Source organism: Hemicordylus capensis, chromosome 1 (genome assembly GCF_027244095.1).
Source record: "Hemicordylus capensis ecotype Gifberg chromosome 1, rHemCap1.1.pri, whole genome shotgun sequence".
Classification (NCBI taxonomy): Eukaryota; Metazoa; Chordata; class Lepidosauria; order Squamata; family Cordylidae; genus Hemicordylus; species Hemicordylus capensis.
The window spans coordinates 23,310,334-23,324,646 of NC_069657.1; the positions used below are offsets into that span (position 1 = coordinate 23,310,334).

General features: G+C 44.0%; 1 protein-coding gene across 6 annotated transcripts in view; it reads right to left on the reverse strand.

The window, feature by feature from the left end:
* The window catches only part of PPP2R5C (protein phosphatase 2 regulatory subunit B'gamma), a 141,472-nt gene that overhangs the window by 18,850 nt on the left and 108,309 nt on the right, over positions 1-14,313 (reverse strand). For 5 of the 6 annotated variants that reach the window (XM_053271063.1, XM_053271044.1, XM_053271090.1 and 2 more), the window contains 4 exons: positions 4,621-4,713; positions 4,404-4,534; positions 665-724; positions 148-256 (listed from right to left, as the gene is read on the reverse strand). In XM_053271063.1, coding sequence (XP_053127038.1) covers positions 148-256; positions 665-724; positions 4,404-4,534; positions 4,621-4,713 — 393 coding nt within the window. The remainder of the gene's footprint in view (positions 1-147; positions 257-664; positions 725-4,403; positions 4,535-4,620; positions 4,714-14,313) is intronic. The other variant, XM_053271054.1, reaches the window with a different exon arrangement.

A 14,313-nucleotide genomic window follows, 5' to 3' on the forward strand; every position in this document is an offset into this window, starting at 1 on the left:
TTCATTTTATAATATATAAATATTTGTAGTAATTAAATCCTTTTCCTACATACACTAAAGATTGTGGCTTTGTAACATTTCTCAAATCAGCACACTCTTAAAACATTCATTCACAGAACAAAACATTCATTCACAGAATAAATTTACCTGTGGATGGTAGACACTGAGTGATTTCACTTTGTGCAAAGGTAATAAAACCTTCAAAAGGAAAATTTTGTGCTCTTCTTTTAATGGTAAGGCAAACCCATTAATTATGCTGTGGGGAAAAAAACCCAGGGATTTAGATTTAACTTTAACTATGCTTTAGTATACCACTGTGTTCTCAACTTTCATCTTAAAAAAAATCTTTCAAATCGTTTTTCATTCAAGCTTTAGGTTGTTTGTGTCTTTAAATGCACACACTTATTTAAAACTGTAGCAAATGCAAAAGTGTTGATTATATCTGGCAAGAGGTTTTGTTCTTACTAGACCCTAATGTACTAACCTCCTTTTGTGTTTTCACTTTTTACATACTAGTGATCAATATGACCTTCTTCAGTTAGCTAACCTTACACAATTTTAATCATTTCTTCCAATCCAAGGCTCACCCTCATTGTCTTTGAAACACACTCTGCTTTAAAGTTCAAATAATAGTATTATGATGCATAACTATTAAGCAGCTTACCTTCCTAATATTTCCAGTAATTCTGCTATGCCATTGTGATGTTCTGTTTCATAAATAAACCTGACAAAGCAAATACATTATCAACAACAAGGACAGATATTCATTTGGTAATGTCCAAATCATATGATGGATAAGAACTTGAAACACAACTTTCATTTATTAAACCTCACTGAATTTTTTTTAATTTATGTTCTCTTAACTAATGTTTCTATCCAGTTTGTAGACTACAGAATCACTGTAGTTTGCTAAAGGTGGTATAGCAGGACATGAGAACTACCTAACAGTACCAACATTATTTTCAAAGGCTGAGAAAAGCCTTCAGTAACCATTACTTTGCATTTGCTAAAGAATACAAAAAATGCGGTCAGACTTCCCTGGGCAGGGAGTTCCAAAGGGCAGGCACTTCTATAGGAAAAGCTCAGCTGTGTGCTCTAAAAAGTGATTTTTTGAACAAAGGTGCTTGCTCATCTAGGGAGAGAGGAAAGAACATAGAGGAGAAGGTACAAAGAATCCTAGCCAGGGCTATGCAAATAATGTAAGTATAAAAAACCCTTTAATTTAAGGTTACAGTTAAGATGTTAACAGTTTTCACTCGTGCTCTAAGAAGCATAGAAATTGCAAATTAAGGTGATCACCTTAACTTCTGCACAACGTATGCAGTAGACTTTGTACAGTTTTGTATATTGTGATGCCTTAACTCACACTGTACCTTGGTCACTTCAAAATAGGGCTGAGAAGGGATGTATCCCACCAGAAATTCCACAGATGTAGCTTCCCCAACCACTTCCTAGAGATGACCCTGATGAATATCTGCCTAACAGGGATTAGTCCAGCCCAGCATTCCTTCCCCCCACCCCCCCAAAGTGTTCAGCAAGATGCTCCAAAGGAACACTGCAAGGAAACCTCACAAACTATTCCCACTCACAGTCAGACTCAAAGTCTGCTGTATGCTGCCCCTAAATATTTTGGTTCTACAACAGAGCCAGGCTTCCTGTGAATATTATTATTATTATTATTTATTTATTCGATTTCTATACCGCCCTTCCAAAATGGTTCAGGGCGGTTTACACAAAGAAATAATAAATAAATAAGATGGATCCCTGTCCCCAAAGGACTCACAATCTAAAAAGAAACATAAGATAGACACCAGCAACAGTCACTGGAGGTACTGTGCTGGGGGTGGATAGGGCCAGTTACTCTCCCCCTGCTCAATAAAGAGAATCACCACGTTAAAAGGTGCCTCTTTGCCAAGTTAGCAGGGGTTATGGGGCTTCACTTCCACAGTATGGACAAGCGAAACCTCCACATTCAAAAGCAATTTTGTGCTGATGTAAAACCTCCACGTTCAATGGCAGTCTACATAAGAATACTAATTTGATGGCAGTGGGTAGAAACAGTTTGTGGGATTTCCTTTCAGCGCTTCTCTGGAGCTTCCTAGATTAGAATCCTTGGGCCCAATCTTACATGTTTACTCATAAGTAAGAGTTACTTGGAAAGGAAAAGAGAAAAAACATTCCTGCATAGGATCTCTGTTGGACCTGGTCCTAGGTGAGTTTACACAAAAGTAAGCCCCAGTGAAACCAATGGACTTACTTCTCAGGAACTTATTCCAAACTTTTCTGAGGGGCTTTACTTCCCCCTTTGGTGGGAGTGAGAGAGAAAAAAGAAAGATCAGAGAGAAGAAAAAAAGCCCATAAAAGGACAGGGGGGAGGGAATGGTTGTTTAACTATTCAAGTTCTAGAGTGCTCCTATGTTTTCCTTATCAAAGCATTGTTCAGAACTAGGAAGTCATCCTCTAGAACTTGCCCCTCCCAACTCTGGCTTTAGAACCCCACAATGGGCAAAGTCGCTGATCAGCCCTTAATTGATTTTACCCTGTTATTAAGGGGACTTCAAACAGAGAGAACGTCTAGGAAGGCTTTCTGAAACTCTAAGGGCTAGAAACTATGCTGAACACAAAATCTGTTATTTCCAATAAGATTTCAAATTCAGCATGGAGAGTTATTCATGATGCAATATTGAAAGATTCTGCATTTTAGCCTTACTCTACCCAGGCACGGATTGTAATAACATGACACTGTTCCTTTCAGCCTTAAAACAAAGCCTCTCTCAAAAATATATTAGAACCCTATCCCATCTTTCTATGGAACTCCACATCTTGAGAAAGAACACTAACACACTGGTGTTGTCAGCATATGACCAAAAGCAGCTGGATGTAGGCAGATGAAACTTATTTGCTATTTTTAGGCAGCATCTTCATTTCCCCCCTAAATACATTTTTGCTACCAATTGTACAGAAGATAAGCTCCCTCTACAGCTGGTGCTATTGTCTTTTATGGATGAACTGGCAAAAAGCTGCAGCACAGTTGGCATTATACTCTTAAAGGGGTAGTACCATATGTTCCCTTTTGGGAAATCTGCACATGGTGAAAAGATTTAGAAAGATGAGCTAAAAGCAGACAGCATTACTGTAGCTTAATATACCTTGAAGGGAAATATTAAAGCACACACATTCTTTAACATTTTATGCTCATTAAAAACGTAGTGCCCTGCTGTGGGCAATACTGAGGAACAGAATAAGATAAAGGCCATGCCAACATACACCTATTTCGGTGGGGGGAAGGCTTTTAATTTTTTAACCCACATGCCAGAATGTGCATATATAAGCCTGGGATAAATTAGGAACATAGGAAGCTGCCTTATACCGAGTCAGACCATTGGTCCATCTAGCTCAGTATTGTCTACACAGACTGGCAGCGGCTTCTCCAAGGTTATAGGCAGGAGTCTCTCCCAACCTCTGGAGGAAATTGGAACCTTCTGCATGCAAGCATGCAGATGCTCTTTCCAGAGCTGCCCCATTCCCTAAGGGGAATATCTTATAGGGCTCACATGTGTAGTCTCCCATTCAAACCAGGGCAGACCCTGCTTAGCAAAGGGGACAATTCATGCTTGCAACCACTCTCTTCCTGTATTCTTATCTCTATGTGGAATGAGTTTTGTTCTGGGCAGCAGTATCAAGGCAGTATCTGCGTACATGCATTCAGAATGGGCCTTCCTGATCAAACTTGAGTGGGATCTAAAAGTAATTGAGTGGACATCCAAAAATGTGTGAGCGTGCAAACACGTGCACACCTTAGAGGGAACAGTGAAAGGACCCCAACCTTAAAGATGTCAAGGGCTTTAGTTTGCTCCTTGAAAATTTAAACCACACAAATCATTTTAGGACAAAAGCTGTTCAATTGTAGAATCTTAATCTCTAGGAACATAGGAAGCTGCCTACCATTGATCCATCTAGCTCAATATGGTCTAGAGAGAATGGTCGTGGCTCTGCAGGCAGGAGTCTTTCCTAGACCTACTTGGAGATGCCAGGGATTGAACCTGGGACCTTCTGCATGCAAAGCAGATGTTCTACCACTGAGCTTCAGCCCCAATTCTAATCGTGGGATCAGAACTTTCATCTTCTAGCTTGGTCTTACCAGAGCAGCTTAATTAAAAGGATGTTAAAAAAGTAATCACAAGGCATAAAGCTTACTTGAAGATCTGTCAATACTTTTGGCAATACTGCCAAAATTATATTGCTGTTAATATTTATATGCCACCTTTCAATAAAATGTGCTCAAAGCAATTTACATAGAAAAAGGAATGAGAAGATTTGACTATACTCATCTTTGTACTTTAGTAATTCTAAAATAAAAAACTTAGCCAAGTCATATATGTAAGCACAGAATAAAGACATACCTATAAAATATATTGTTAATTTGCTTCCTGATGTAAGCTCTTAGGCCTAAGAATTTTCCATATATTCTGTGCAGAGTAGTCTTAAGAAAGTCTCTTTCACGAGGATCTTCACTGTCAAAGAGCTCTAAAAGCTGCAAGAGATGCACATTTACTTGTTTAATCCATTTCAAATTACTCTGGATTTAAAGTTTGAAGATATATTCATTTTTTACCTCACCTGCAATACAAACTTCTGATCAATATATTTCTTAGCTATATTAGGTTGGAAATCTGGAGATTCTAAAAACCTTAAGAAAAATTCATAAACAAGCTGAAAAAGATCCACAAAAAAAGAGATTAGTTTTTTTTTAAAAAATGCAATTTTTATTTTGAAAAGCAGTTAAAAAGAATACTCAATCACACCAGGACATTATTTACAGCTTTAAATTACTTCAGTCTCCCAACTATATTTAACAGTATAACTATTAAGTTTTTTGAGGATAATCCATCTAGAACCATTCCTTCTTAAATCATATAGGTCTCATTTATTCCAACGGATCTTGAGCAGGAGAAGCTTTCAGCATATTGGACCCTCTGTTTCCATATGCAGCATGTTACTCATTCCCAATTTTTGGCCAGGGCAAACATGAATTGCAATGTCTTAATCATGGTTAAGAAATCAGAAGTTAGATATGGGAATGCAAACTCCCTTCCAGCAGTGAATAACCCCTCTAGCCTTAAAAAAAAAAAGTAAGATATATGACAATATCTACCATAACTTCATTAAATATTAGGCAAGATCCCTACATAACTGCAGGTTGTTTACCTGTAACTGGGGTTCTCCTGGTAGTCATCTGTCCATTCATACACCTGGGCTTTGCGGTAGCGCAAAGACCTGGTTGGGTCAACTTTCCAAGCTTCTTGTCTCTAATCTCCTTGTGGTAGCTCCTCCCTTTTGTGTGCACTGAGGACATGTGCTCACCCTTTACCACCTCAGTTTAGGAGTCCGCTACTATGCATACTGCAGTGGGGAGGATGGGCGTGTGTGGGAATGAATAGATGACCACCAGAAGAACCCCAGTTACAGGTAAGCAACCTGAACTTCTTCTGGGTTGTCTCTGTCCATCACACAACTGGCGCATTGCAAGCTCATATCATCACTGGAGGAGGGTAACAGAGAACATCAGAGATTGTCCTTTCCCCCCCTGGTGCCAGGAAAAAAAGCGCACACAGTTGAAAATGGACTGAAGGATTGATCATCCAAAAGAAGGCATCCTTCCTGGCTTTATGCCTAAAGCATAATACTTCACAAATGAAATTGGCGAGGTCCAGGTTGTAGCCTGGCAGGTGGACTCCAATTGCAATCCCCTATCATAAGACTGTAGATGTGGCCACTGCCCGAGTGGAATGTACCTGAACTTTGGGTGGTGGATTGCAGCCCGCTACTTGGTAACCCAGTTTAATAGCCTGAACAATCCAGTTAGACATTGACTATGGAGAAGCCTGTTTGCCTGTGAGGTAATGAAGAACAAGGCTGGCGACTGTCTGAAAGAAGAAGGCTTGTCCACATAGAAGGCTAAGGCTCTACCGACATCCAAAGAGTGCCAGCGGCATTCCTTGTCAGAAGTTGCATTAGGAAAGAACACCAGCCGAAAGCGCCATTGTGATCTGTGAAAAGTAGAAACGATCTTGGAAAGAAAGGAAACATTCAGTCGTAAGGCAACTTGTCCCGATGAAAAACGAGGTAAGGCAAGTCGCATAAGTTCACTCACTCATTGTGCTGAAGTCACTGCTACAAGGAATAAAGTTTTGAGCGTCAGCAAAGGTATGTCATAGGTGGCTAGAGGCTCAAAGGGTTTACCTGTGAGTGACGATAAGATCAGAGGAAGGTCCCAGGGAGGCAATATCGATGGGATATCTAGATGGAGTTAAGTCAGGCCTTTTAGAAATTGTTTGACTGTAGGTTGAACAAACAGGGGATGGTGTTTCTTAGTATCTTAGGATCCAAAAAGCTGGATCCTTTTAGACATAAGAGATGTGCCAAGATCCGCTGTAACTGTGCAGAAGAGGGATCTTCCAGACCAAAGTGGGCTGCAAAGACACAAAATCTTTTCCATTTAGCTTTATGGGATGCCACCATGGAAGGCTTTCATGCTGTCCCCAGAACATTCAGGATGATTGTCTACCAGGAGAATGTATCCTCTACACTGTCAGTTGCAGGGTTGTCACATCTGGGTGCAGAAGCTTCCCGTCTTGTTGGGAGAGGAGCAATGGGTGGCAAGGTAGGTGTATGTATGTTCTCTCTGAGAGTTGCATAAGGTGGGAGAACCAGAGACAGCAGGTCATCATGGAGAGCTTGTCTTCATTCATTCATTCAATTTCTATACCGCCCTTCCAAAAATGGCTCAGGGCGGTTTACACAGAGAAATAATAAATAAATAAGATGTGGTAGCAAGCATAATTTATCCCCTTAGCTAAGCAGGGTCCACCCTGGTTGCATATGAATGGGAGACTTGATGTGTGAGCACTGTAAGATATTCCCCTAGGGAATGCAGCTATTCTGGGAAGAGCAGAAGGTTCCAAGTTCTCTCCCTGGCATCTCCAAGACAGGGCTGAGAGAAATTCCTGCCTGCAACCTTGGAGAAGCTACTGCCAGTCTGTGTAGACTATACTGAGCTAGATGGACCAATGGTCTGACTCAGTATATGGCAGCTTCCTATGGTGTGACAAGAATTAAATCAGCTCCATCTTCCTGTATCTTTTGCAAGATTTTTAGAATCAGCAGGATCAGAGGAAATAGGTATGTGAACATGTGGGACTATGTGATGGCAAATGTGTCCCCTTTGGAGCCAGGTCTGTGACCCACTCTGGTGTACAACTCTGAACGTTGATGGTTGGCTGCGCTTGCAAACAAGTCCTGAAGATGTTGTATAAGGTGTCCGGGTGCTATTTCCATTCATGGGAAATGGTCAAAGAGCGGCTTAGGTGATCCTCCAAGATATTCTTTATTCCCTGTACTATCATCCCTCACCAACTGCGATTTTGAGTATCTGCGAACGGGAAATTGAGTCTGGTCTTGCCTATGTTGCCCCATGTATCTGCGGTTGGCAAGGTGTTGTTTTTTTTAGTGATGGGAGAGCGTTAGCGATTTTGGGGGGTTCAGAGGTTCAATCTGTTCATTCCTCTTGCTGACCCTTGCCCACTCATGATTTGAAGTGCCTCTGAGTGATTTTGGGGGGGGGGGTTCCAAAAGATTTCCAGAGGTTCAAATCTGCTCATTCCTCTGGGTGACTCTTGGCAGTATTAAGGGATTTTTGCTGATTACCCCCCCCCCCCCCCCATTTTATGGTCTTTTCTCGATCGCAGTATCCCCAACCCCATTTCCCATTCATTTCACGGTGGCTCGCCAACCGTGAATTGGCCAACTACTGGGTTTTTCCAGAATGAAACCCTTGCAGTTGGAGAGGGATGTGGATGGCAGACATGTGAACTCTGTGGTGAAGGGCCCATTCCAAAATATCCATGGCTAGCCACAGAAGAGAATGTGACCCAGTGATCCATGTGACACTGATTTATGTATGCCTTGGCAGTCTTGTCAGAATCTGGATTCTGCATCCTGGAGTTACAGGCTGAAACCCCTTTAATGCCTTGTAGACTAGGACTCTAGAGGTGACTACTGGCCATTTAGAAACAGGTCCCTGCAATGAGCCCCCCAGCTTCTCTCTTGATGCATCCATGGTGATGTGGGCATCTGTACTCAATCTGTGAAGTGGGGTGGATGCTCAAAGGTTTGTCAGATTGGACCACCATGCCAATGAACTTTGCACTGTGTGGAGTATATAAAGAGAGTCATCAACTGCAGGTCCAACTGTAAATGGACCTCTGAAAGAGCTGCATCCAAAACTGTGCTAATGGCAATGCTGCTGTTGTGGCCACCATAAGACCCAGCATCTGCAGGATTGTCCATGCAGGATGCCCCCGCAAGGTCTGTAGGTGAAGGGCCAGGTCCCTGATCTGAAAAGGGGAGGGTTTTTTTTGGGCAGGGGGGAGATAGATGGAAGCGGTCCATGAACTGAATATGGTGCTTATGAATTTTATACTCTGCATAGTGTGCAGATTAGACTTCATGCAGTTTATCTGCAGCCCCAGTGCTTGAACAAGAGCCAGTGTCACATGAAGGTGGTCAAGGATGGGTTGGCTGGGCGCTGCCAGGAGCCAATCATCCAAGGCAGGGAATAATTGAATGCCTTGTTCTAGTAGGTAGCTGATGATGGCAGCCATGCATTTCGTGTACACTCTGGTAGCAGAGGAGAGGCCAAAAGGCATGGCCTGAAACTGGAACGCATGGGATCCGACCCAGAACTGCAAGTACTTACTGTGCTGAGGGAAAATGGTGACATGATGATGTGTCTTCTAGATTTGTAGAGGCGAACCACATCCCCTTTGCAAGGAATGGTATAATATCCAATACTGTTAGCATACGAAAATGTCTAACAGACAAAGGAGTTTAGATTTCGTAGATCCATGATAGAGCAGAACCCTCCATCTTTTGGGGGGATTGTGAAGTAGGGGGAATAGAACCCATCTATTTTGTGAGGTGGTACTGGTTCTATAGCCCCTTTTTGAAAGAGAGAGTCTATTTCTTCCCACAGGGTGGTGGTCGGGAAGGTGGTGACCTCACAGGAATCTAGAGAGTGTTCTTGAAATTCTATAGCATAACTGGAACGGAATAATGGTAAGAAGCCAATTATCCATAATGATGTCTTCCCATGCTGGAAGAGAAGATTGAAGACATATTCCCGGGTGAAGGTAATCATGCCTGCTTGTGGCAGGAAGAGGTCTTAGGTTTGTTGGGGAGGAGGACTTCTTTTGAAACTACTGGTAATGCTGGTATCTTTGCTGATGAAAGGAAGTTGGAAGGCTACTCTGGGAAGAGCAGACACAGCTGAGAAGGTGAGAAAGCCTTTCTAAACATCTAGCCTTTTCCCCTTCAAACAAACTAACAGGAAGACGGGAGTTTTGCAGGGGCTGTTTCTCTTTAAGGGGTAGGTCTTAGTCTCTCTATCTGTGTGTGTGTGTTACTTATTAGGGTTACTTGTTAGGGCTAAGATATCACAGGGCTAGGAGTTCTTACCTAACTCCAGTGTTTACTTAGAGGCTGCTTGGAGGGGGTGGAGTCAGCTAGGGCTAGGAGAGGCCCCACATTCCTTTCCTTTGACTCACATCCTGTGTGACAGTTGGAAGGCTACTCTGGGAAGAGCAGACACAGCTGAGAAGGTGAGAAAGCCTTTCTAAACATCTAGTTTTTTCCCCTTCAAACAAACTAACAGGAAGAGGGGAGTTTTGCAGGGGCTGTTTCTCTTTAAGGGGTAGGTCTTAGTCTCTCTATCTGTGTGTGTGTGTTACTTATTAGGGTTACTTGTTAGGGCTAAGATATCACAGGGCTAGGAGTTCTTACCTAACTCCAGTGTTTACTTAGAGGCTGCTTGGAGGGGGTGGAGTCAGCTAGGGCTGGGAGAGGCCCCACATTCCTTTCCTTTGACTCTACATATGAGGTGAAGGCCCGAGAACATAGCGAACAGGGATAGCAAACAGGACGTAGGAGTTTTGCAGGAGTTTAGCGGGAAGTGTGCGGGGGAGCCTGGAACAAGCCCCTAAGATCACAAGGAGCCTGGTGGAGAAGAGAACGTAAGTACATGTCCCTCCCTCGTTTCCCTCATATTCTTGGGAAAGGCTGTTTGGACAGTTAAATAGTTGACCATTACAGCTGAGACCTATCCTAATAAACTAGCTAATAAATGGACAATAAGCTCCCTAAATACTGTAAACAGCCAACAAAAACAGTATGAAGATAGAAGGTCAGCAGGGGAAGGGGCACTTCCCAGTGTATTGCACAGAGTGCCACATGTATGACTATTTGCCCCATGGGCAGAAGTCATGGGTGTGTGCTCGGTGCAAGGAGTTCCTGGCTCTCAGGGAACAAATCCGTTCCCTTGAGACCAAGGTGGCGGATCTGGAGAAGCTCAGGGAGACAGAGAGGCATGTGGATGAGACCTTCAGGGATGTGATAGAGGTATCCCACTCCAGGGCTGGTAGCTCCTCTGCTGTCAGGGAGAATAAAGGTCTTGGGCAAGGAGAACATCAGTCAGAGGAAGAGGGAAATGTTCCTTTAGAAGGGACCCCTTCCGTGGATGATGAGCCCATATCCTCTTGCACAGGGGATACTCCTCTGGGGGGTGGGGGCCTCCTTGTAGATGGTGATTTGATCATTAGAGGGATAGAGAGATGGGTTTGTGACCTGTGTGTTGACGGCACGGTGACTTGCCTGCCTGGTGCGAAGGTTGCGGACATTACGCAGCGTCTAGACAGGCTCCTAGGCAGTGCTGGGGAGGAGACAGCTGTTGTGGTGCACGTCGGCACCAACGATGTGGGGAAATGCAGTCAGGAGGTCCTGGAAGCCAAATTTAGGCAGATGGGTAGCATTTTGAAGTCCAGGACCCCCAAGGTAGCATTCTCAGAAATGCTACCTGTTCCACGCGCAAGTACAGTGAGACAGGCAGAGCGGAGGGGTTTCAATGCGTGGATGAGACGTTGGTGCCAGGAGGAGGGGTTTAGATTTGTTAGGCACTGGGACACATTTGGGGCAAGCAAGGCCTGTACAAAAGGGACGGGCTGCACTTGAACCAAAATGGAACCAGACTGCTGGCGCTTAAAATCAAAAAGGTTGCAGAGCAACTTTTAAAATGACACCTGGGGAACAGCCGATGGGAGCTGGGCAGTATCCCGTTTGGCAAAAGCCATCCTTTAAAGTGTGAGGCAAAGAATTCAGATAAAATAGAAGGGGACAGAGCAGAACCGCATAAAGAGCAGACGGGAGCCTGTGCCAGCAGGTCAAAGAGTCAAAAGAATAGCATACATCCGGGGAGAGATTCAGCATATAGGTGCTTATATGCCTATGCCAGAAGCCTCCGAGCCAAGATGGGTGAACTGGAGTGCTTGGTTGCTAACGCAGAAATAGATATAGTGGGCATAACAGAAACATGGTGGAACAGTGAGAACCAGTGGGACACTGTTATCCCTGGGTATAAACTCTATAGAAAGGAGAGGGAGGGGCACCTTGGAGGAGGGGTAGCACTGTATGTTAAAGAAGGGATAGAATCTAACAAGCTAGAAAACCTAGGTGGACTGGAGTCCTCCACAGAAACCCTGTGGGTGACTATACAAGGCCGGAAAGGGAATGTGCTACTGGGGATGTGCTATCGCCCTCCGGATCATAATGCCGACAGTGACTGGGAGTTGCAGCAGGAAATCAGGGAGGCATCAAGGAGAGGCAGGGCTGTAATTATGGGTGATTTCAATTACCCACACATAGACTGGGTAAATTCACATTCAAGTCAGGACAAAGAGGTCAAATTTCTAGCTACGCTAAATGACTGTGCCCTAGAACAGTTGGTCATGGAACCGACCAGAGAGAAGGCGACCTTGGATCTAATTCTGAGTGACACCCAGGACCTGGTGCGTGACGTCAGTGTCATCGACCCTTTAGGGAACAGTGACCACAGTGCCATCAAATTCAGCATACATGCGGGGAGAGAATCACCAAGGATGTCTAACACAGACATTTTGAATTTCAGAAGAGGAAACTTCTCCAAAATGAGGAGTATGGTGAAAAGAAAGCTGAGGGGCAAAATCAGGAGAGTCACTTCGCTCCAGAGCGCATGGAGTTTACTCAAAACCACAATACTAGAAGCCCAGTTAGATTGTATACCCAAAAGGAGGAAAGGTACCACTAAGTCCAGGAGGATGCCAGCATGGCTAACGGGTACCGTCAAGGAAGCCATAAAAGGGAAGAAGACTTCCTTCCGAAATTGGAAGGCCTGTCCAAATGAAGAGAACAGAAAGGAACACAAACTCTGGCAAAAGAAATACAAGGTGACAATAAGGGAAACAAAAAGAGAGTTTTAGGAACATTTAGCCAAAAGTATCAAGGGGAATAACAAAATCTTTAAGTACATCAGAAGCAGGAAACCTGCCAGGGAGGCAGTTGGACCATTAGACAATGAGGGAGTGAAAGGGATTATTAAGGAGGATATGGAGGTTGCAGAGAAGCTGAATGAGTTCTTTGCATCTGTCTTCACAGGAGAGGATACTGAGCATATACCTGTTCCTGAACCAGGCTTTTTAGGGATGGAGACTAGAGAGCTGAGTCAGATAGAAGTGACAAGGGATGATGTTCTAAACTGTCTGGAAAAACTGAAAGCTAACAAATCACCAGGGCCGGATGGCATCCATCCAAAAGTCCTCAAAGAACTCAAATGTGAAATTGCCGACCTCCTTGCTAAAATATTTAATTTATCCCTGAAATCGGGCTCTGTACCAGAGGACTGGAGAGTAGCAAATGTAACACCGATTTTCAAAAAGGGATCCAGGGGCGATCTGGGAAATTACAGGCCGGTTAGCCTAACGTCCGTTCCAGGCAAATTGATGGAAAGCATCCTCAAGGATAAAGTTGTAAAGCACCTAGAACAACAGGCCCTGCTGGGAGTGAGCCAGCATGGCTTCCGCAAAGGTAAATCTTGCCTCACCAACCTTTTGGACTTCTTTGAGAGTGTCAACGAGTGTGTGGATCAAGGTGATCCAGTTGACATAGTCTACCTGGACTTCCAAAAAGTTTTTGACAAAGTTCCTCATCAAAGACTCCTGAGGAAACTTAGCGGTCATGGGATAAGGGGACAGTACATGTGTGGATTGCTAACTAGTTGAAAGAGAGGAAACAGTGGGTAGGTATAAATGGAGAGTTTTCACAATGGAGGGAAGTAAAAAGTGGGGTCCCCCAGGGATCTGTACTGGGACCCGTGCTTTTTAATGTATTCATAAATGATCTAGAAGTAGAGGTAAGCAGTGATATGGCCAAATTTGCAGATGATACCAAACTCTTTCGGGTAGTGAAATCCAAAACGGATTGTGAGCAGCACCAAAAGGATCTCTCCAAACTGGGGGAGTGGGCGACAAACTGGCAAATGCGGTTCAATGTTAGCAAGTGTAAAGTGATGCACATTGGGACGAAAAACCCCAACTTCAAGTATATGCTGATGGGATCCGAGCTGTCGGTGACGGACCAGGAGAGGGATCTTGGGGTTGTGGTGGACAGCTCGTTGAAAGTGTCGACTCAATGTGTGGCAGCTGTGAAAAAGGCAAATTCCATGCTAGGGATCATTAGAAAGGGGATTGAAAGTAAAACGGCTAACATTATAATGTCCTTATATAAAATTATGGTGCGACCACACTTGGAGTACTGCGTACAATTCTGGTCACCACATCTTAAAAAGGACATTGTTGAACTGGAGAAGTTACAGAAGAGAGCAACTAAGATGATCAGGGGCCTAGAGCACCTTTCTTATGAGGCAAGACCACAACACCTGGGGCTTTTTAAGTTTAGAAAAAAGACGACTGCGGGGAGACATGATAGAGGTCTATAAAATCATGCATGGTGTGGAGAAAGTGGAGAGAGAGAAATTCTTTTCCCTCTCACACAACACTAGAACCAGGGGTCACTCCATGAAATTGATTGCCAGGAGGTCTAGGACCAACTAACGGAAGTACTTTTTCACACAACACGTGATCCACTTGTGGAACTCTCTGCCACAGGATGTGGTGACAGCCAACAACCTGGATGGCTTTAAGAGGGGTTTGGATGACTTCATGGAGGAGAGATCTATCAATGGCTACTAGTCGGAGGTCTGTGGACCACCTCCAGCCTCAAAGGCAGGATGCCTCTGAGTACCAGTTGCAGGGGAGAGGGCACGCCCTCAACTCCTGTCTGTGGCTTCCGGCGGCATCTGGTGGGCCACTGTGCGAAACAGGATGCTGGACTAGATGGGCCTTGGGCCTGATCCAGCAGGGCTGTTCTTATGTTCTTATGACTGGCCCG